The following is a 17,643-nucleotide window of genomic DNA, read 5'->3' as shown; positions in this document are numbered from 1 at the left end:
TAAACTTGTGAACTCGAAAGTGTTTTAATGGGCAATGCTTTAACGCACGCACTGTTGCTTACGTCTATAAATAAGAGGGAGAGCAAGTGGTCTCTATATAGAATGCTTTATGTATATAGTAGATGAAAAGTGTACATACCATATGCTGGTCAGTTGTGCCGTGAATCTCTCGCCAGATGCCCAACGCGCGCATCGAACACATCTCCTCTGAGCCGCACGAGGGAGACGCCACTTGTGTGGCATACTTTGGCAATCAGCTGTTCTCTGGCGGAGCCGATGGCAAAATACGCGTACGTCTGCCACTGCTGCCAATGCAAGCAGTGTTGTCAGCAAATAGCTTTCATTTTTAAAATGGCTAAAAACTGCTAAATGGAAACAAAATATAATGTCAATAATTGCACATTCAAGATAATAGCCTAAAATTGTAGAGCAAATGATCATTTGCTCTACATTTTTGTTTATCTGAAAGATAATACATATACTAGGATAATTCGAATTGTTATTGTATCTGATAAAAATAATTTTTTTAGGCAATAGAATGTGTTGCTAAAGTGTTCTGAAAAGTTTTAGAAAAACTCAAAACAACTGATAATTTAGTGTACATATGTTTATACATGTACATACAAAATAATTACTTCAGTTGTTAATTTCCACTATTTATCTTCCTATTAAAAATATAGCTTAAAATAAATAAAACATCATACTAATTAAAAATACGTTAGGAAAAAATGTGTGCAATTAACGACATTACTGCATTTCCATTTAGCGTGAAAATAGCTAAATTGTGAACAATATCAGATAGTGCACATTGAGTTCATTCAGTGATTAATCCGCTTTGCAGATTTGGTCGGCTTCCTTGCAGCTGCTATCCACTGTGAATGCCCACGATGCGTATATCTATTGCATGGCCGTCAATGAGCTGGGCAAGCTTTACTCAAGCAGCTGTGATGGGCAGGTGAAGTACATGCTGCCGCCGTATGCGGACGCCAGTGTGCAAGAGCTCTTTCGTTGCGATGATGCTATTCAAGCGATGTATTGCGATGGCGCTGTGCTCTATACAGGCGATGACAAGGGTGTGGTGACCACTTGGAGCAACGATCGCATGCTCTTCAAATACAATCTGGTGGAAGAAGTGAAGTCGCTGGCCGGCGAAAAGCAGTTGATATACACAGTGCGTGATCTTGATGTGGTCATATCACTGATTGTCGAAGGGAAATCGGGCAAGTACAGCAATAAAGCCGTGTTGCCAGGCAAATCACCGCTAACGCTGCTCGGACCACTAGTGGATGGCAAGCGAAGCTATTTGGCGTTTCCCGATCGCTCGGGAATGGGACTTCAGCTAGTGCACAACTTGCCACAGCATAAGTTTGCGCACATCTGGCAAATGCCGGTAAGTTTGTTCACAATTTATGTAGATTACTTATTGAATGAATTGTATTCGACAGCAATGTCATGATTGGATCATGAACAGCATTTGCGGCGATGAGGAGCATCTTTACTCGGGTGGCTACGATAATATGGTCAAAGGTTGGACTGATTTAACGGCGACACAACCTCGTAGTCTCGGCGAAGTTGAAATTGGGAGCTGCGTCAATTATATTTGCTGTGGTGCCAACAACACTGTGTATATTGCAAGCAGCGATGGTTTCATACGCTGCGCCAAGTTTGTATAGTTTAAGAAACAATAAAAAAAATTCGTTCTCAATTTAGCTGTTACAAATATTGCACGCACTTTACACTTAAAATTTAACGCGACAGACTGACTATATCGCTTACCAACACTGACAGCAGAACTTACTGTGCTACCAGATTGTCACAAAAAGGTAAGCGCAAAATAAATATGCAATGCTTTGAACTAGCTGGCAACTCTACATTTATGTAGATGTCTTTTTGTTGTGGAGTTCATTTTATACGATTATTTTTGAAACAAAACAGCAACCATGGCGCATCCAGTGCAGACCAAGGCACAACCTCGCAAATATCCATTCATCAACATGCGCATAGCGGATCACACTGTGCTGGACACCATCGAGGGACGTCACATTTGCAGTGACTGCAATCGCTCCAGGAAATTCTTCTGCTACAGTTGCCACAAACCAGTCGGCGAACTGGAGAAGATGCTTCCCCAAGTCGAGCTGCCGCTCTACATTGACATCATCAAGCACAAGAAGGAGATCGACGGCAAAAGCACAGCGGTGCATGCTGCTGTGCTGGCTCCCGATAGGGTGCGCATTTTTACATTTCCCGATATACCGGATTATGGAGAAGAGGATGGAGTGGTTCTTATTTTCCCAAGTGCCACAAGTTTGACAGTGCCGCAACTCTTCGAGCGCAATGTGCACCTAAAGATCGATGACAATTACGGCCTACCCAAGGGTCACCACATGGGCACAATGCTGCGACGTCGCATGGACGAAATTGTTGTAGACGATGACAGCTGCTCCTCCGCCTCTTTCAAGTGTTATACCTATAACAACTTGCCTATACGCCGTGCGGTCTTCATAGACAGCACTTGGAACCAAAGCCGTAGCATCTATGCCGATGCCCGGCTGCGACGTTTACGCACCGTGGTGCTCCAAAATCGCTTGTCACAGTTCTGGCGTCATCAGCGCGGTAGTCCACGTTGGTATCTGGCCACAATAGAGGCCATCCATCAGTTCTTGCTCGAGGTGCATGTTAATGCTTGGGGACTTAATGGCTCATATCGTGGTCTTGAACAACTAGAGATTACCGAGGGATTCCATCAGCTGGCGTCGCCACTCACAACTTTAGAAGTTGATGAGAAGTGTGTGGAGCGGGAATCGCCCTACAATGGACACTATGACAATTTGTTGTTCTTTTTTGCCAATATGTATGATCTCATACATAAATACTATGATCACAATGATCTGATATCGTATCGTCGTCCGATTTAAGAATGTTTTGTTAATTTATTTAAAGACTTCAATAAACTGATTAGTTAAACTACTGCCTATTTCTTTTTCTTGGTCTTGCCCTCATCACCGGATTCGGCGGCTGTTTGTGGTTTCTGCTCAACATTCACGGGTTTCTGCCATTTCAGTGGATTGTTGCGATAAAAAGGCCACGGGGGAATGGTAATCTAAGGAAATAAAACAGTGTTAGACATTCATCTAGTGCTCAAGGATGGCTTCATACCAGTGAGGAGAGCAGGAATCCCACGCCCAGTACGTAAACAGTTTGCGAGAACTGCTGCACAATGGCTCCATAGATGAGACCAACGACTCCAAAGAATGTGATGATGAGACGAGACCAGCGCTCTGCCTTAGCCTGGCCTACAAAATCCTATAGTAAACATTGTGAACGTTATATTTCTTATTCCTGCGAAATATTCAAATCGCTGTCCTTACCATATGCGTCTGTATATCGAACATTTTGAGATTGCCGACAAATTTGTAGTTTTTCAAGCCGTAAACAAATTGATTGCGGTTGCGGCACGTCAGCAATAAAGTGGTGGTTCAATAGCAATATAAATGTATCGATACATCGATAAGTTTGTGTGGAAAAAATCGATTTTTATTTGCAGCCAACTAATAAACTACATTAATATTTATAATAATTATATAATTTTTTTCTACAGCTCTTGGTTTTTCTATTTCAAAAAAAAAAAATCGAATAGCAAGCGCAATTTTGAATTTTTTGTTGGTTGCGATCAAATAAAAATTGGAGAGTTCTTTTCAATGGCAAAAACGAAGGTGTTTTAACGGGTCTTAGTTTTTACTTTATGTAGCATTGTTTTTATGTACCAAATGTAGTATTGGGTATTTTGTGGTATTTTTTGTAAAATTTTAGAAAATAGTTCATTGCAAATGATTGGCGGTTATCGCACAGTCGAGTACACTCGACTGTAGCTATCTTACTTTTTTTGCTCATTTGCTTGCTTAATTTTCTTTCTATGATAAAAGGAAGTTCTTGTCATCGCCTAAAAATACACGAAAAGGATCTCTATTGTAATACATTTAGAAAGATTACTATTAAAAAAATAAAACCTTTTTGTTTTAAAACTATCATAGAAATTGAAATGTAAATAAGTAATACCTTCTTGCACTTCATGTTTTTTAATGTTATTCTCAATGTCCACTTTCCTTCTTAGATTATTGTTTCTCCCACAGTCTCTATGGTCACGTTGGTCTAATCGTATTGTTTACTTATTTGCTCCTGACATGTGATGTGATCATCCGAAACGGCTAGATAATTTTTATGTTGGGGAAACATTAAAATAGACGATAAACACTATAACAACTTGAGATAACCGTATTTTAAATTGAATTAAATTATACTGAAGTCACTGAATTCATGTCGTTATCAGATATATCCAAATAGTTTCCATGTCCATGCGTATTCTAGAAAAAGTTACTTGAAGACAATTTAATGCAAATTTGATGGAGCCTTTAATATTTAATCGTAATAGTAAATAATATAATTATTATAACCTAATAAATTCTCCTTTGACCTCAAAGCATATTATGATTGGCCGAATTCTTTCAAATTTATCGAATGCAGATATTCTTATTTGCGCCTTATAAGTTCCAAACAGTTTAAGATGAGACTCGAAAATGGCTGTGAAATTGCAAACATTGTGTTGCAATGTTGTCTAAAAATAAACTAGTTAATAATAATTCATTTTTAATTACATTCACTACTTACACCTGGTGTATTAATACACTTGGATTGTACAACGTCCTGATGCTTTATGTTACGTGTCCAAAATTTGTACCAATACTGATTTTTATCGTACATTACAGAACAAAAGTCTAGAACTTTCATGGAATAAATAGTTGGCTGCCATGTACCTCTATCCAAATTTAATAATTGCACATCCAGCTGAAATATTTATGAGTATTAACTGTTATTCTGGAATAATAATGAGATGTCACCTGTATTCGATCCGTTGGTTGAACATCCCAAACAATAGTCACATTTCCGTACCCAATTACTGATTCTCCCTCTATCTCTAAGGTCCATTCGGAGAAGTCACATAGACTATTCATGTCATATTGGTTATTTCTTTGCTCCTGACATTTCGCGAATATTTCATCATCGGCGGGGATACCTACATATTTATATGTGTACGAAACATTTAAATAAACGGCAAGCACTATTAAAACTTGAGAAAACCACATTTTAAATTGAGTTGACTTAAACCGGTGGCATTGAAGTTGGGTTCTACATTCAGTTTATATAGCACAAGACTTGCATGTCGTAATCAGAAATATCAAGATAATTTTCATGTTTTTTACATGAAACTGCAATTTAATAAAATAGATAGATTATCTAAATATATTACTAGATACATTCGTAAGATAAATCAACCATTCGACAACGAAAATACTAATCTGATATTATATAAATACTATTTAAAAAATTATTTATTATTATTTTATTATTATTTGCAAAAGTGCTTACATTTAAATGTACTGCAATCTCCATATATCACATGTAGCATTGGTATATTTTAGGATTTTGTGGTATTTTTTGTATAATTTTAGAATATACTATAGTTCATTGAAAATGAGTGGCGGTTATCTCACAGTCGAGTACACTCGACTGTAGCTATCTAATTTTATTATTGCCCATTTGCTTGCTTACTTTTCTTTCTATGATAAACGAAAGTTCTTGCCATCGTCTAAAAGTAGATGAACAGGATCTCTATTGTAATACATTTAGAAAGATTACTCTTAAAAAAAATAAAACCTTTTTGTTCTAAAACTATCATAGAAATTGAAATGTAAATAAGTAATACCTTCTTGCACTTCATGTTTTTTAAAACTGATGTATACACTTTTGCAAATAATAACAAAATAATAATGAATAATTTTCTAAATAGTATTTATATAATATCAGATTAGTATTTTCGTTGCCGAATGGTTGTAACTCATCATATGATACGAATTGATCTAGTAAATAGATGTAAATAATCTATCTATTTTATTAAATTACAGTTCCATGTAAAAAAATATGAAAATTATCTTGATATTTCTGATTGTGACATGCAAGTCTTGTGCTATATAAACTGAATGTAAAAATAAAATTTCAATGCCGCCGGTTTAAGTCAATTCAATTTAAAATGTGGTTTTCTCAAGTTTTAATAGTGCTTGCCGTTTATTTAAATGTTTCGTACACATATAAATATCAATATATGCCCGTCGATGATGATATATTCGCGAAATGTCAGGAGCAAAGAAATAACCAATATGACATGAATAGTCTATTTGACTTCTCCGAATGGACCTTAGAGATGGCGGGAGAATCAGTAATTGGGTACGGAAATGTGACTACTGTTTGGGATGTTCAACCAACGGATCGAATACAGGTGACATCTCATTATTATTCCAGAATAACAGTTAATATTCATAAATATTTCAGCTGGATTTCCAAATATTTCATTTGGATAGGGGTACATGGCAGCCAACTATTTATTCCATGAAACTTCTAGACTTTTGTTCTCTAATGTACGAAGAAAATCAGTATTGGTACAAATTTTGGACACGTAACATAAAGCATAAGGACGTTGTAAAATCCAAGTGTATTAATACACCAGGTGTAAGTAGTGAATGTAATTAAAAATGAATTATTATTAATTAGTTTATTCTTAGACAACATTGCAACAGAATGTTTGCAATTTTACGGTCATTTTCGAGTCTCATCTTCAACTGTTTGGAATTTATAAGGGGGAAATAAGACTATCTGCATTCGATGAATTTCAAAGAATTCGACCAATCAAAATATGCTCAGAAGTCAAAGGAGAATTTATTAGGCTATAATAATTATATTATTTACTATTTCGACTAAATAATAAAGGCTCCATTACATTTGCATTAAGTTTTCCTCAAGAAACCTTTTCTAGTATACGCATGGACATGGAAACCATTTGGATATATCTGATAATGCCATGAATTCAGTTTAATTCAGTGACTTCAGTATAATTTAATTCAATTTAAAATGCGGTTATCTCAAGTTGTAATTGTGTTTATCGTCTATTTTAATGTTTCCTCAACATATAAATTATCTAGCCGTTTCGTATGATCACATCACATGTCAGGAGCAAATAAGTAAACAATACGATTAGACCAACGTGACCATAGAGACTGTGGGAGAAACAATAATCTAATCCTTCTTAGACATTGTGGACATAGTGGACATTGAGATTAACATTAATGTGCGATTTAAAGGAGCTCGAGCTTGAATTTTGAGAGACCCTTAGAATCAAAGCATGATCCAAAATTAGAAGTGACAACTTCTGAACTTTCTTTGGGGGTTCAGCAGTCGTCACTTCTAATTTCTTATCTACAAATTCATATATTATATATGATTGTACATATATAATGCAATTTTTACCTAATATAATTTACGAAATATGGTTCCTCCGAAAGATGGAAAAAATATTCCGATGTAAATAAGAAATACCTTCTTGCACTTCATGTTTTTTAAAACTGATGTAAGCACTTTTGCAAATAATAAGAAAATAATAATGAATAATTTTATAAATAGTACTTATATAATATCAGATTAGTATTTTCGTTGCCGAATGGTTGTAACTCATCATATGATTTATCTTACGAATTGATCTAGTAATATAATATAGTAATATAATTAGATAACCTATCTATTTTATTAAATTATAGTTCCATGTAAAAAATATGAAAATTATCTTGATATTTCTGATTGCGACATGCAAGTCTTGTGCTATATAAACTGAATGTAAAAATCGAGTTTCAATGCCGCGGGTTTAAGTCAACTCAATTTAAAATGTGGTTTTCTCAAGTTTTAATAGTGCTTGCCGTTTATTTAAATGTTTCGTACACATATAAATATCAATATATGCCCGTCGATGATGAAATATTCGCGAAATGTCAGAAGCAAAGAAATAACCAATATGATATGAATAGTCTATTTGACTTCTCCGAATGGACCTTAGAGATGGTGGGAGAATCAGTAATTGGGTACGGAAATGTGACTACTGTTTGGGATGTTCAACCAACGGATCGAATACAGGTGACATCTCATTATTATTCCAGAATAACAGTTAATATTCATAAATATTTCAGCTGGATTTCCAAATATTACATTTGGAAAAGGGTACATGGCAGCCAACTATTTATTCCATGAAAGTTCTAGACTTTTGTTCTGTAATGTACAATAAAAATCAGTATTGGTACCAATTTTGGACACGTAACATAAAGCATCAGGACGTTGTAAAATCCAAGTGTATTAATACACCAGGTGTAAGTAGTGAATGTAATAAAAAATGAATTATTATTAATTAGTTTATTCTTAGACAACATTGCAACAAAATGTTTGCAATTTTACATCCATTTTTGAGTCTCATCTTAAGCTGTTTGGAATTTATAAGGCGGAAATAAGACTATCTGCATTCAATAAATTTCAAAGAATTCGACCAATTAAAATATGCTCCGAAGTCAAAGGAGAATATATTAGGTTATAATAATTATATAATTTACCATTTCGACTAAATATTAAAATTTGCATTAAGTTTTCTTCAAGAAACCTTTTCTAGTATACGCATGGACATGGAAACCATTTGGATATATCTGATAATAAAATGAATTCAGTTTAATTTAAAAGCCTTCAGTATAATTTAAATCAATTTAAAATGCGGTTATCTCAAGTTGTTATAGTGTTTATCGTCTATGTTAATGTTTCCTCAACATATAAATTATCTAGCCGTTTCGGATGATCACATCACATTTATCAAATGTCAGGAGCAAATAAGTAAACAATACGATTGGACCAACGTGACCATAGGACTGTGGGAGAAACAATAATTTAAGAAGGAAAGTGGACATTGAGATTAACATTAAACAAGTAAGAAAGCTACAGTCGAGTGTACTCGACTGTGAGATACCCGCTACCCATTTTAGATAAAAGCAATATATTTTGCGGTATTATTCTCGAAATATACCGAATATACTGCAAAAAATACTAAAATTATACCAACTGGTATATGTGGTATATCGGTGTAGTACCGCATTCAAGATATACCTTAGACGGCACAATATACCAGATTGTCAGCCAAAGCAACTGCGACCCCTTGAAAGTAGGCGTTTTTGCCCATACAAAAGTATTTCTTTAATAACTTCCAAAATTTTTATTTTGATCTGCGTGCAAACATAACAAATACTGTCGAAAAAAAATTATAGCTCTATCTCTCGTAGTCTCTGAGATCTAGGTGTTCATACAGACAGACGGACAGACACACAGACGGACAAACGGACATGGCTAGATCGTCTCGGCTGTTGACGCTGATCAAGAATATATATACTTTATATGGTCGGAGAGGCCTCCTTTTACCTGTTACATACATTTCCTGTCGGCACAAAGTTATAATACCCTTCTACCCAATGGGTAGCGGGTATAAAAACATGAAGTGCAAGAAGGTATTACTAATTTACATTTCAATTTCTATGATAGTTTTAGAACAAAAAGGTTTTATTTGTTTTTAATAGTAATCTTTCTAAATGTATTACAATAGAGATCCTTTTCATGTATTTTTATGCGGTGGCAAGAACTTCCTTCCTGCCGAATGGCAACGAAATTATTTAGATAATCTCTCTATTTTATTAAATTACAGTTCCATGTAAAAAACATGAAAATTATCTTGATATTTCTGATTACGACATGCAAGTCTTGTGCTATATAAACTGAATGTAAAAATCAAATGTCAATGCCGCCGGTTTAAGTCAACTCAATTTGAAGTGTGGTTTTCTCAAGTTTTAATAGTGCTTGCCGTTTATTTAAATGTTTCGTACACATATAAATATGTAGGTATCCCCGTCGATGATGAAATATTCGCGAAATGTCAGGAACAAAGAAATAATTAATATGACATGAATAGTCTATATGACTTCTCCGAATGGACCGTAGAGATGGTGGGAGAATCAGTAATTGGGTATGGAAATGTGACTACTGTTTGGGATGTTCAACCAACGGATCGAAAGAGAAAGTATAGATAAGAAATTAGAAATGACAACTGCTGCTTTAACTCACAATTCAAAATAAAAACTTGCCCTGTTGAACGATTAAATCACTTAAACATAACTAAGTGAAAAACATTTTAATTGTTTAATATTAAATGGGAATTCTAGAACCCAATGAACTTTCTTTGGGGGAAAAGGGCTGCACAAGCAACAATTAAAAAATAATTATACATTTGAAGTTATTGTAAAATTGTTCATACATGTATTTGTACAATGTGTTGATATCAGTACGTGATACCGTGGACGTTATTTCAAATATAAAATAAAAACTAATGTATACGTAAATCGGAATGTGCAATCTATTCTAAGTAATAAGGCGAATATGCAGCTGTAGCTATAGCACAACATATATAATCATCGGCCAGTCGTTATGTTCGTTTCAAAGTCATTTAAGTTAAACGCGAGCTGGTCGCGTACGTCGCATATTAATAATATTGATGGCACAAATGATAAGCCAGCCAAAGAGTGCCAGCCAGGACAAAACTAATGTCAAGTACAAACAGGCCGAAGTATTGATGCGTCCATAGCGACGACGTTCATACGAAATGCTCTCCACCATAAAGTCCATAAAGTCAAAAATCGCCGAGCAGGACAAACGTTGCTTAATCACAGGCACAATGTTGCCAACTCCTTGAATCTCCTTCAACAAGGACTCGCGATACTGTTTGCAGGTTACCTCAAAGCCATCTGTGAAAATGGCAGCATAGATCAGCTGATAAATGGCCATAATAACTGATATGACAGTTGCAGGAAGCCCTACAAAGAAATTAACAGTTTTTTATAAAGATCGTAAGGCAGTTGATTCACTTACAATAGTAGGGCGAGAGGCCATCGGGGGTTAGTTCCGACTCAGTGGTGACCACGATCATATCGCCAGCGCTGCAAAAATAAGGGGTAACATTAAAATTAATTGAACAGTATGTGAATTCATTAGTCATTTGTGGCCATTAGCATAAGGCGTAATTAGAGTCAAGAGTCTTGCGAGTGTCGCAAGATGCTGTTGCGTTCGATTAACCCGAGTGACCCCCAAAGATCTGAATTAGAATCGTCTAAAGTTAACTCACCGCTGTCTGATGGTCGTCGTGCCCGCCTTCCGTTTTCCCTTGCCTATGCAGATGCGATAACCATGATAGACGGCTAACACCACCGCAAAGAGGAGGGGCAAAACCAAACCGTAGGTGGCATAATGGCAATAGGCAATGTTGCCGCCTTCAAAGCTGTTGTAGGTGCTACGCCCGTGCAACACGCAGCCGCAATTGGTGTCCGGGCAAGCGTTGAGTACATATCGCCAATGCGTCCATGCCACAGCGGACGTAATGCAGCAGATGAGCGATGACAGAATAACGAAGGGATAGAGAAAGGAGAGCGCACGCTCCGCGCTATACGACATCTTTGATCTTGGGGCGTAGTCTGTGTGAAAAGAGATATGTATAATAATCGTAATTAAACAATTATTAGGATAATAGCAAAAGAAATTTGTACAAGTAAACAAGTTTCAAATTTTAAAAAAATAGACCCCATGATAATTTTACCTGTTTTAATTAAGTAGATTAATTTAAAGAAAAACAATGTAAAATACATGTGAAGACTAAATTAGTTACAAACAATTGTCTATTAATGCAATAATTGTGATCTATACAATATAGTCCCAATGTTTGTTTAGAATTTGTTTATCTAAAGGACCGATAGTCAGCGCTGCTTGCCTAGATAGCAACACCTGCGCTCTCTTGCTTTCTTATTGTCTCTCACGCTCTCGCTGGTTGCTCTCTTTGGGCGTCACACGCACGCACACATAGTTACACCAAACAGTGCTGCATTTGTTGCACTGTACCACAACACCGTAAACAAACTGTTGTATAGATTTTCCGTGTAGCCACAACGTTAGCATAAATTATAATTTGCTTATATCATTACAAGAAATTTAATATTTGCAGCGGCACTTCTTAAAAAAACAAGGAAAAACACATGCCCAAGAGGTAAGCCACAGTGAGCAAAAACTGTTGGCTGACACATACACTTACACAAGCGCAGTAACTGACACACCTACGTTCGAGTTGGAGATACTTTCTGAGAGAGCAGCTAACAACCGTCTGCGTGCGCAGCGAATAAACGACTGAATCCAATGTTGTTTTGACTCTGATCAGAACGAGGCAAGAGAGGACCGCGTGAGAGAGAGCGTTCACAACTCATGGAACTGCCGTAAAACAAACAAAACAGCTTGGCAGCACTTTCCGCTCGTTACTTTTTGAATTTGAAGCACAATTAGTAGAGCGTACAAGAGTTTCTTGAGAGTAAATAAAAAGTACAGAAATATTGAATGCTGAGAATACTGAATGAAAGGTGTGTAAGAAAGAAGCATGTGCGACGCTTTGCTCTTGGCCAGGCGCCATCATTTGCCATGCTTGCCAAAAGCATCTGCCGGCTACAACAAATGACGCGCGCATACCAACCCAAAGTGCCCCCACAGTTTCCCCCTTTTTTTCTATTACCGCCTGCTGCTGATGCTTCATCCTGCTTCATGCCGAGAACAATGTTCATTTTGGCAAAAATCAAATTTCGCGGACGCCTGATCTCAGTTGCATGCGCGTTGTGGAGCTCTCATCAACTACGCGGAACAATTCGTCGTGTAGTAAAACTAAGAAAAAAACCAAGTACAATTCTAATTAAAATTACTCAAGTGTTTTGCAACAAAGTTGACAAAGGCAAATATCGGCGAGACGATTAGTAATAGATTAAAGTGAAAATAAATGTGCCAATTATTCAATCCAAAGTGATTTGACTCTTGGCGTTACGAAATTTTCATGCAATTTGCTAAATTGCAGAAGCGAACATTATTTTCTTCTTCATTGCAGACCAACAATTGCCTATAAATAGCCTAAAAGGTAGAGCAGATCTTCTTGTCGGTTCCCAAGCCCAAAGAACATGGGAAAAAATTATATGAAAATTATTCAGAATTTGCATAATTATTTCTTGTTCTTTGTAAATTGAATGATTGAAGGCGACTTTTGTATTTGCAAGTGACGTCATCGTTGATGCGTGTGGCGAGTGCAACAAACTGTTAATTCATTAAAACTATTCACATTATATTATTTATAGAGTTTCGTTCCGTACTAAAAAATCATAAAACAACTACTAAACATTAACAAAACTTACAATGGGTAAATATTTTCAAACTTTCTTTAATACCCTAACATTTTTAGTAGTCATTTCCAATAAAAATAATGTATGTATGTATATTCCCAGTTCGATAATAAATTACATTTTATAAGCTGGGTGCATGCCAAAGTAAACATAGTGCACAAATCTTAGATAGATTATCCATAAAGCGTGTATAATTCCATTAATCACACCTCTATCGAGTAAACAGCAAATATTTAACGCAAATATTTTGCATAATCAATGACTTATGAATGATCTCCTTGGCTACTTGTAGAACAAATAAATACACGAAAACACAGAAACCGGCGCCAGACAGCACATACTCGTATAACATATTTAGACAATAGATCAATTAGAATATAGTACACAGCTCGATTTAGAGGCCGCAAGAGAAGTCCATACTCCCGCCACAATTAGAAAAGCAAGAGCAGACACAAGTAATTTACAAATTTGAAAAAGCATTATGGATAATTGGAACGTTTTGGCAGCACAAACCTCATCCCAGGCGATCGGACGAGATGATCTGAATGCGGCGGCGAAAACGCGTCTGGTGAGTAAACCGAACCATTGAGAAAACCCCACAACAAAATACAGAAAAGTAAGAAGAAAAAACACGCAGTAAACAAAACAAAACTGATCGATTGCGTACAATCTGTTGCATATAATCGGTCAGTATATAGCGTCTATATACTCGACTCGTCGTATGCGTGTGTATTGCCCATCGGAACAGCTGATAAACATTAGGCCCAGAGTAGCTCGCTCTTTTGACCACCAGCTACTACAAAGCACAACATGCACTAGAAATTCTTGGCAATTCGACTCTGAACATTACTAGCGCTCATCTAAAAATAGGATGATCTCTCTTGAGTTGCCTAGCTGACTGACTAGCTGCCTGTTGCCTGCCTGTGAGTGTGTCAAATGTGATTGTGGGCTTTTTGGAGATTCTTCCTCACAGTAGTCGAAACTGCGAACACAGTGGGCACAGCTAATTCAGACAGACGTAGAAAGTGCTCGGGAACGCGCGTATCGCTCGCAAGTGATCTAGTGATCAATTTATATAAGCAAAGCATACATACTATATATTACACTCAGCTCATCTGCTCATCATATATACTATGGATATTTCTACCGATATTTGGGGTCAACTGGCTGTGGAGGCCTCCCAGGTTTACCTCTCAGATGGCACAATGCGTAGTCCCTTTGCCGACACGGTAGGATGAACCCAAAGAAAAAAGAGTGTGTGTGTGAAAAATAAACGAAGAGCAACAGTGTGAAAGAGAATCTATCGATCTGGTTCAAGTATATACGCACATATATATATTCGATCTCTATGCTCTTGCAGACCATCGAGAAGCTGCCCGACAAGGTGTTGCTGCACATATTTTCATATCTCTCCCACCGAGAGATTTGCCGTCTCGCCCGCATCTGTCGTCGCTGGCGGCAGATCGCCTACGATACGCGCCTGTGGAAGAATGTCTCGCTGCGTCCGGAGGTATCGGGATTGCATGTGGGCTCGCTGGAGATGCTGTTGTCACTGATCTCGGTGCGTTTCGGACCCACCTTGCGCTACATTGAGCTGCCCATTGAGCTGATCACGCACACTGTGCTCCACGAGCTGTCGGCCAAGTGTCCAAATCTCACCCACATGCTGTTGGATTTCTCTACGGGTAAGCAGTAGAATTTTCATTATCAAACACATTCATATTTCAATATCTTTCGCTTTTAGCTATGCAACTGCACGATTTCAGCGAGATGCAAGCGTTTCCCACCAAGCTGCGATATATGTGCATCTGTCTGTCGGAGGTGATCTTCATGGAAGGTTTCATGCGAAAGATCTACAATTTTATCAATGGTCTTGAGGTTCTCCACTTGGTAGGCACCTATGAGAAGTGCGAGGAGGAGGAGGAGGAAATCTACGAAGTCATCAATGTGCACAAACTGAAGTCAGCCACTCCCAATTTGCGTGTCATCAACTTGTATGGCATCAATTTCATTGACGACTCGCACATCGACGCCTTCAGCTCCAATTGCATTCAGCTGGAGTGTTTGGCTGTTAATTTCTGTAATAAGGTCACGGGATCCACGCTTAAGACATTAGTGCAGCGTTCCAAGCGCTTAACTTGCCTCCTCATGAATGGAACCAGTTTGAAATCCGAGTTTGTCATGCAAGTCGAGTGGGATAAGTGTGCACTGCAGGAGCTGGACATCACAGCCACGGATTTGACTAGCGAATGCCTTGTTGACATGCTGTCGCGTATTCCCAATCTCAAGTTTTTGTCAGCTGGTCAGATCAATGGATTCAACGATACCGTCTTGAAGCAGTGGATGGAGTTGGGCAACACCAGGTGAGCATTGAATGTTGAACATAATTGAAAATTCTTTCACTTCTTTACAAAGTGAAGAGGTTCTATAAAGTTTGTCAGACAAAAACTGGCTGCTGCCGTAGTAAATATTCATTCTGAGGCAGTTTTAATAAATGCGTCGATTATTACCAAATGGAAATTGTCTTTTTAGACCCGTTGGTTGTCTTTTTAGACACTTGGATTAATCCATATTTTTATTGAAACTACTTCCAATTTTAAAAGGAATTCCGAATCTCTGCACAGCTCCATAAGATTAACACGAGCCAAACTTTTTGTCAATATAAACAATTTCGATTGCGCAGTCATTTTTATCTAAACAATTGTGCTTTAGCATAAACACACTAAACCTAAAGCCCAGATCGCAATCACCAAAACTAAATATAAACACAAGAGCGAATGCCGATATGTCAAAACGCAATTGTAAACACAATCGCATTTCACATTTCAATCTTTGATGTCATCATCCGTTTGTGTAAACTTCAAGTAGCGTTATCCCAACTTAGCTGATTTGAAGCATAAGTTAACTTTTATTCTAATTTGATATCCACAAAAAGCGGAAGCGGAAACTTCCAGCTCCTAATAAAAAAATATATTTTTTTCTGTTCAGTACAACTGAATTGATTAATTTGCATATGTTATGTCTATGCAGGTTGCTATTCTGCATATATTCTTTAGAAAATTGTACCTATACGAAACCCTTATATTTGAAGATATGGGCATATACATAAGTAGCTAAGCAACTGCTTTAGAATGATCTCCTAATCTTTAAACAATCTATATTATAGAACATACAACAAAATTAGTATTAATTTATTGTTGTTAATGTTGAGCTATCTCTAACGATAAAAAGATACATAGCTATAGGTTAGCTATAAATATCCGTTTTCTTGGCTGATCTCTAATTTTATAGCATAACACAGCTGTTTTAAAATATTTTATAAATCTTATAACAATATAAGATAATAATAATGGAATGAATGCATAGAATAAAATTATTCTTAACGTTAAGGAAACTATTAAAATCATGAATTGACTATTAACTATTTGTTTTTTTTGCAGATCTCTCATCTCCCTCGACTTGGACTCTTCAGACAACATTACGGATGAGGGCATGCTCAAGTTCCTGCAGCGTCACGGCCATCAGCTGAGCGCCTGCTGTCTGTCCGGTATGCCGCACATCACAGATCAGCTCTGGATGAGCATATTGCCTGTGCTGGGAAACTGCAAGTAAGTATAGCCGTCTATTGAACTGTTATAATTGTCTCTAAATTGTGCTGCTACCAACAGAATTATTGTAATGGGCACCGCAGAGAAGCTGGGCGTAAACATACACGTGGATCAGCTGATGGACACTATCGCGTCCAACTGTGGCAATCTGGAACGCTTGGAGCTGCGTTGGGATCCGGATAACTTGCGTTTCTCAGACAAGAGTCAGAAAGCCATCGATATATTGCGTGTCAAGTGCCTCAAGCTGCGTTGCATGGTGCTGAGGTAAGTGTTGTCTTCGTATTGGTTTACTTCGATTGTCATTCAGCTAATTCGATTGCTCTTCCACAGCGATGGTCGTTACTATGAGACCGTGAAGGCCAATTTCGAGCGTGCCGATCGCATCACAGTGGTGCGCACCACAACCTGTTGTCGGGTGTCGCCGTATCATCTGTTGCGCAACTATAACGATTTGATATTCAATTAAGTAGACGTGTTTTGTACAATCCTATATTGTTGTTCTATGTACTATGTTCTCTTTACTGTTGTTATATCCCAGTGGAATCAAAATTCCTTAGTCCATTTGGAATTGGTTCGATTTAAGGCAATTTGTATTTAGATTTTTGGATTAACATGTTGCAATACAAAATACTTGACATTAAATTACAATATGCAAATGTTTAATATATACAAAGTTTTATACATACATATTTAGCTGCCTTATAAGTTGTTTGATTGCGATTGATCAAATCGCTTGTTTTCCCCGCAAGCGAATCCAAAGTATCCTAAGAACTTGATGCGCACCGAGGATGGTGGTTCAAATAAGTTCCATAAATATTGTTGTCTAGTCAAAATACTCGTAAAGATCGCAAAAGATGAATTAATTGTTTTGCTTACAT

At 37.1% G+C, this 17,643-nt stretch overlaps 7 protein-coding genes and 1 long non-coding RNA gene across 12 annotated transcripts in view; 5 read left to right on the top strand and 3 right to left on the bottom strand.

The window, feature by feature from the left end:
• Positions 1–276, bottom strand: part of LOC133837025 (uncharacterized) — a 107,464-nt gene extending 107,188 nt beyond the window's left edge. The window contains exon 1 of the long non-coding RNA XR_009893766.1: positions 140–276. This is a non-coding gene — a long non-coding RNA (uncharacterized LOC133837025). The remainder of the gene's footprint in view (positions 1–139) is intronic.
• LOC133837022 (uncharacterized) lies at positions 157–1,772 on the top strand. Its single transcript, XM_062267667.1, has 3 exons — positions 157–290; positions 842–1,390; positions 1,446–1,772. The coding sequence occupies exons 1-3, from the start codon at positions 177–179 to the stop codon at positions 1,671–1,673; spliced, it is 891 nt and encodes a 296-aa protein (XP_062123651.1). The 5' UTR covers positions 157–176; the 3' UTR covers positions 1,674–1,772.
• LOC133837021 (tRNA-uridine aminocarboxypropyltransferase 1) lies at positions 1,708–3,065 on the top strand. Its single transcript, XM_062267666.1, has 2 exons — positions 1,708–1,823; positions 1,936–3,065. Exon 2 carries the CDS (start codon positions 1,941–1,943, stop codon positions 2,913–2,915), a length of 975 nt encoding a protein of 324 aa, XP_062123650.1. The 5' UTR covers positions 1,708–1,823; positions 1,936–1,940; the 3' UTR covers positions 2,916–3,065.
• LOC133837024 (signal peptidase complex subunit 1) lies at positions 2,911–3,514 on the bottom strand. Its single transcript, XM_062267670.1, has 3 exons — positions 3,369–3,514; positions 3,157–3,303; positions 2,911–3,100 (listed from the first exon to the last, which is right to left on the bottom strand). The coding sequence occupies exons 1-3, from the start codon at positions 3,390–3,392 to the stop codon at positions 2,972–2,974; spliced, it is 300 nt and encodes a 99-aa protein (XP_062123654.1). The 5' UTR covers positions 3,393–3,514; the 3' UTR covers positions 2,911–2,971.
• A 2,555-nt stretch (positions 3,515–6,069) lies between these two features.
• On the top strand, positions 6,070–6,594 carry LOC133838371 (uncharacterized). Its single transcript, XM_062269444.1, has 2 exons — positions 6,070–6,331; positions 6,385–6,594. Exons 1-2 carry the CDS (start codon positions 6,086–6,088, stop codon positions 6,580–6,582), a joined length of 444 nt encoding a protein of 147 aa, XP_062125428.1. The 5' UTR covers positions 6,070–6,085; the 3' UTR covers positions 6,583–6,594.
• A 1,024-nt stretch (positions 6,595–7,618) lies between these two features.
• LOC133836701 (uncharacterized) lies at positions 7,619–8,464 on the top strand. The gene is made up of 3 exons (XM_062267289.1): positions 7,619–8,013; positions 8,067–8,243; positions 8,297–8,464. Exons 1-3 carry the CDS (start codon positions 7,768–7,770, stop codon positions 8,462–8,464), a joined length of 591 nt encoding a protein of 196 aa, XP_062123273.1. The 5' UTR covers positions 7,619–7,767.
• Positions 8,465–10,195: 1,731 nt separating this feature from the next.
• On the bottom strand, positions 10,196–12,155 carry LOC133835758 (uncharacterized). Of its 4 annotated transcripts, none has more exons than XM_062265813.1 (4): positions 12,038–12,155; positions 11,081–11,426; positions 10,828–10,895; positions 10,196–10,772 (listed from the first exon to the last, which is right to left on the bottom strand). In XM_062265813.1, the coding sequence occupies exons 2-4, from the start codon at positions 11,404–11,406 to the stop codon at positions 10,411–10,413; spliced, it is 756 nt and encodes a 251-aa protein (XP_062121797.1). In that variant the 5' UTR covers positions 11,407–11,426; positions 12,038–12,155; the 3' UTR covers positions 10,196–10,410. The 4 variants fall into 4 exon arrangements, with proteins under 4 accessions (XP_062121797.1, XP_062121799.1, XP_062121798.1 ...); XM_062265815.1 differs by having other exon boundaries at positions 12,060–12,144; XM_062265814.1 differs by having other exon boundaries at positions 12,032–12,137.
• A 454-nt stretch (positions 12,156–12,609) lies between these two features.
• Positions 12,610–17,608, top strand: LOC133835757 (F-box/LRR-repeat protein fbxl-1). Of its 2 annotated transcripts, XM_062265812.1 has the most exons (7): positions 12,610–12,898; positions 13,450–13,725; positions 14,518–14,842; positions 14,902–15,520; positions 16,598–16,765; positions 16,826–17,029; positions 17,096–17,608. In XM_062265812.1, exons 2-7 carry the CDS (start codon positions 13,639–13,641, stop codon positions 17,229–17,231), a joined length of 1,539 nt encoding a protein of 512 aa, XP_062121796.1. In that variant the 5' UTR covers positions 12,610–12,898; positions 13,450–13,638; the 3' UTR covers positions 17,232–17,608. The 2 variants fall into 2 exon arrangements, with proteins under 2 accessions (XP_062121796.1, XP_062121795.1); XM_062265811.1 differs by lacking the exons at positions 12,610–12,898; positions 13,450–13,725 and adding an exon at positions 13,815–14,386.
• Positions 17,609–17,643: the final 35 nt, after the last annotated feature.

This window comes from Drosophila sulfurigaster, chromosome 2R, assembly GCF_023558435.1.
Source record: "Drosophila sulfurigaster albostrigata strain 15112-1811.04 chromosome 2R, ASM2355843v2, whole genome shotgun sequence".
NCBI lineage: Eukaryota > Metazoa > Arthropoda > Insecta > Diptera > Drosophilidae > Drosophila > Drosophila sulfurigaster.
Note: the sequence above shows the minus strand (reverse complement) of the source record. Positions and strands in the feature narration are given on the sequence as shown.

Bases quoted from the DNA above. Each gene is read 5' to 3' on its own strand.
- LOC133837022 (XM_062267667.1), top strand. From the start codon at position 177: ATGCCCAACGCGCGCATCGAACACATCTCCTCTGAGCCGCACGAGGGA. The intron at 291-841 runs GTACGTCTGCCA...TCCGCTTTGCAG, and splicing joins GAGCCGATGGCAAAATACGC to ATTTGGTCGGCTTCCTTGCA. The intron at 1,391-1,445 runs GTAAGTTTGTTC...TGTATTCGACAG, and splicing joins CGCACATCTGGCAAATGCCG to CAATGTCATGATTGGATCAT.
- LOC133837021 (XM_062267666.1), top strand. From the start codon at position 1,941: ATGGCGCATCCAGTGCAGACCAAGGCACAACCTCGCAAATATCCATTC.
- LOC133837024 (XM_062267670.1), bottom strand. From the start codon at position 3,392: ATGTTCGATATACAGACGCATATG. The intron at 3,304-3,368 runs GTAAGGACAGCG...TGTTTACTATAG, and splicing joins TCGATATACAGACGCATATG to GATTTTGTAGGCCAGGCTAA. The intron at 3,101-3,156 runs GTATGAAGCCAT...TTATTTCCTTAG, and splicing joins GATTCCTGCTCTCCTCACTG to ATTACCATTCCCCCGTGGCC.
- LOC133838371 (XM_062269444.1), top strand. From the start codon at position 6,086: ATGTGGTTTTCTCAAGTTTTAATAGTGCTTGCCGTTTATTTAAATGTT. The intron at 6,332-6,384 runs GTGACATCTCAT...TAAATATTTCAG, and splicing joins AACCAACGGATCGAATACAG to CTGGATTTCCAAATATTTCA.
- LOC133836701 (XM_062267289.1), top strand. From the start codon at position 7,768: ATGTGGTTTTCTCAAGTTTTAATAGTGCTTGCCGTTTATTTAAATGTT. The intron at 8,014-8,066 runs GTGACATCTCAT...TAAATATTTCAG, and splicing joins AACCAACGGATCGAATACAG to CTGGATTTCCAAATATTACA. The intron at 8,244-8,296 runs GTAAGTAGTGAA...GTTTATTCTTAG, and splicing joins AGTGTATTAATACACCAGGT to ACAACATTGCAACAAAATGT.
- LOC133835758 (XM_062265813.1), bottom strand. From the start codon at position 11,406: ATGTCGTATAGCGCGGAGCGTGCGCTCTCCTTTCTCTATCCCTTCGTT. The intron at 10,896-11,080 runs GTGAGTTAACTT...TTATTTTTGCAG, and splicing joins ACGACGACCATCAGACAGCG to CGCTGGCGATATGATCGTGG. The intron at 10,773-10,827 runs GTAAGTGAATCA...ATTTCTTTGTAG, and splicing joins TGGCCTCTCGCCCTACTATT to GGCTTCCTGCAACTGTCATA.
- LOC133835757 (XM_062265811.1), top strand. From the start codon at position 14,291: ATGGATATTTCTACCGATATTTGGGGTCAACTGGCTGTGGAGGCCTCC. The intron at 14,387-14,517 runs GTAGGATGAACC...ATGCTCTTGCAG, and splicing joins GTAGTCCCTTTGCCGACACG to ACCATCGAGAAGCTGCCCGA. The intron at 15,521-16,597 runs GTGAGCATTGAA...TTTTTTTTGCAG, and splicing joins ATGGAGTTGGGCAACACCAG to ATCTCTCATCTCCCTCGACT.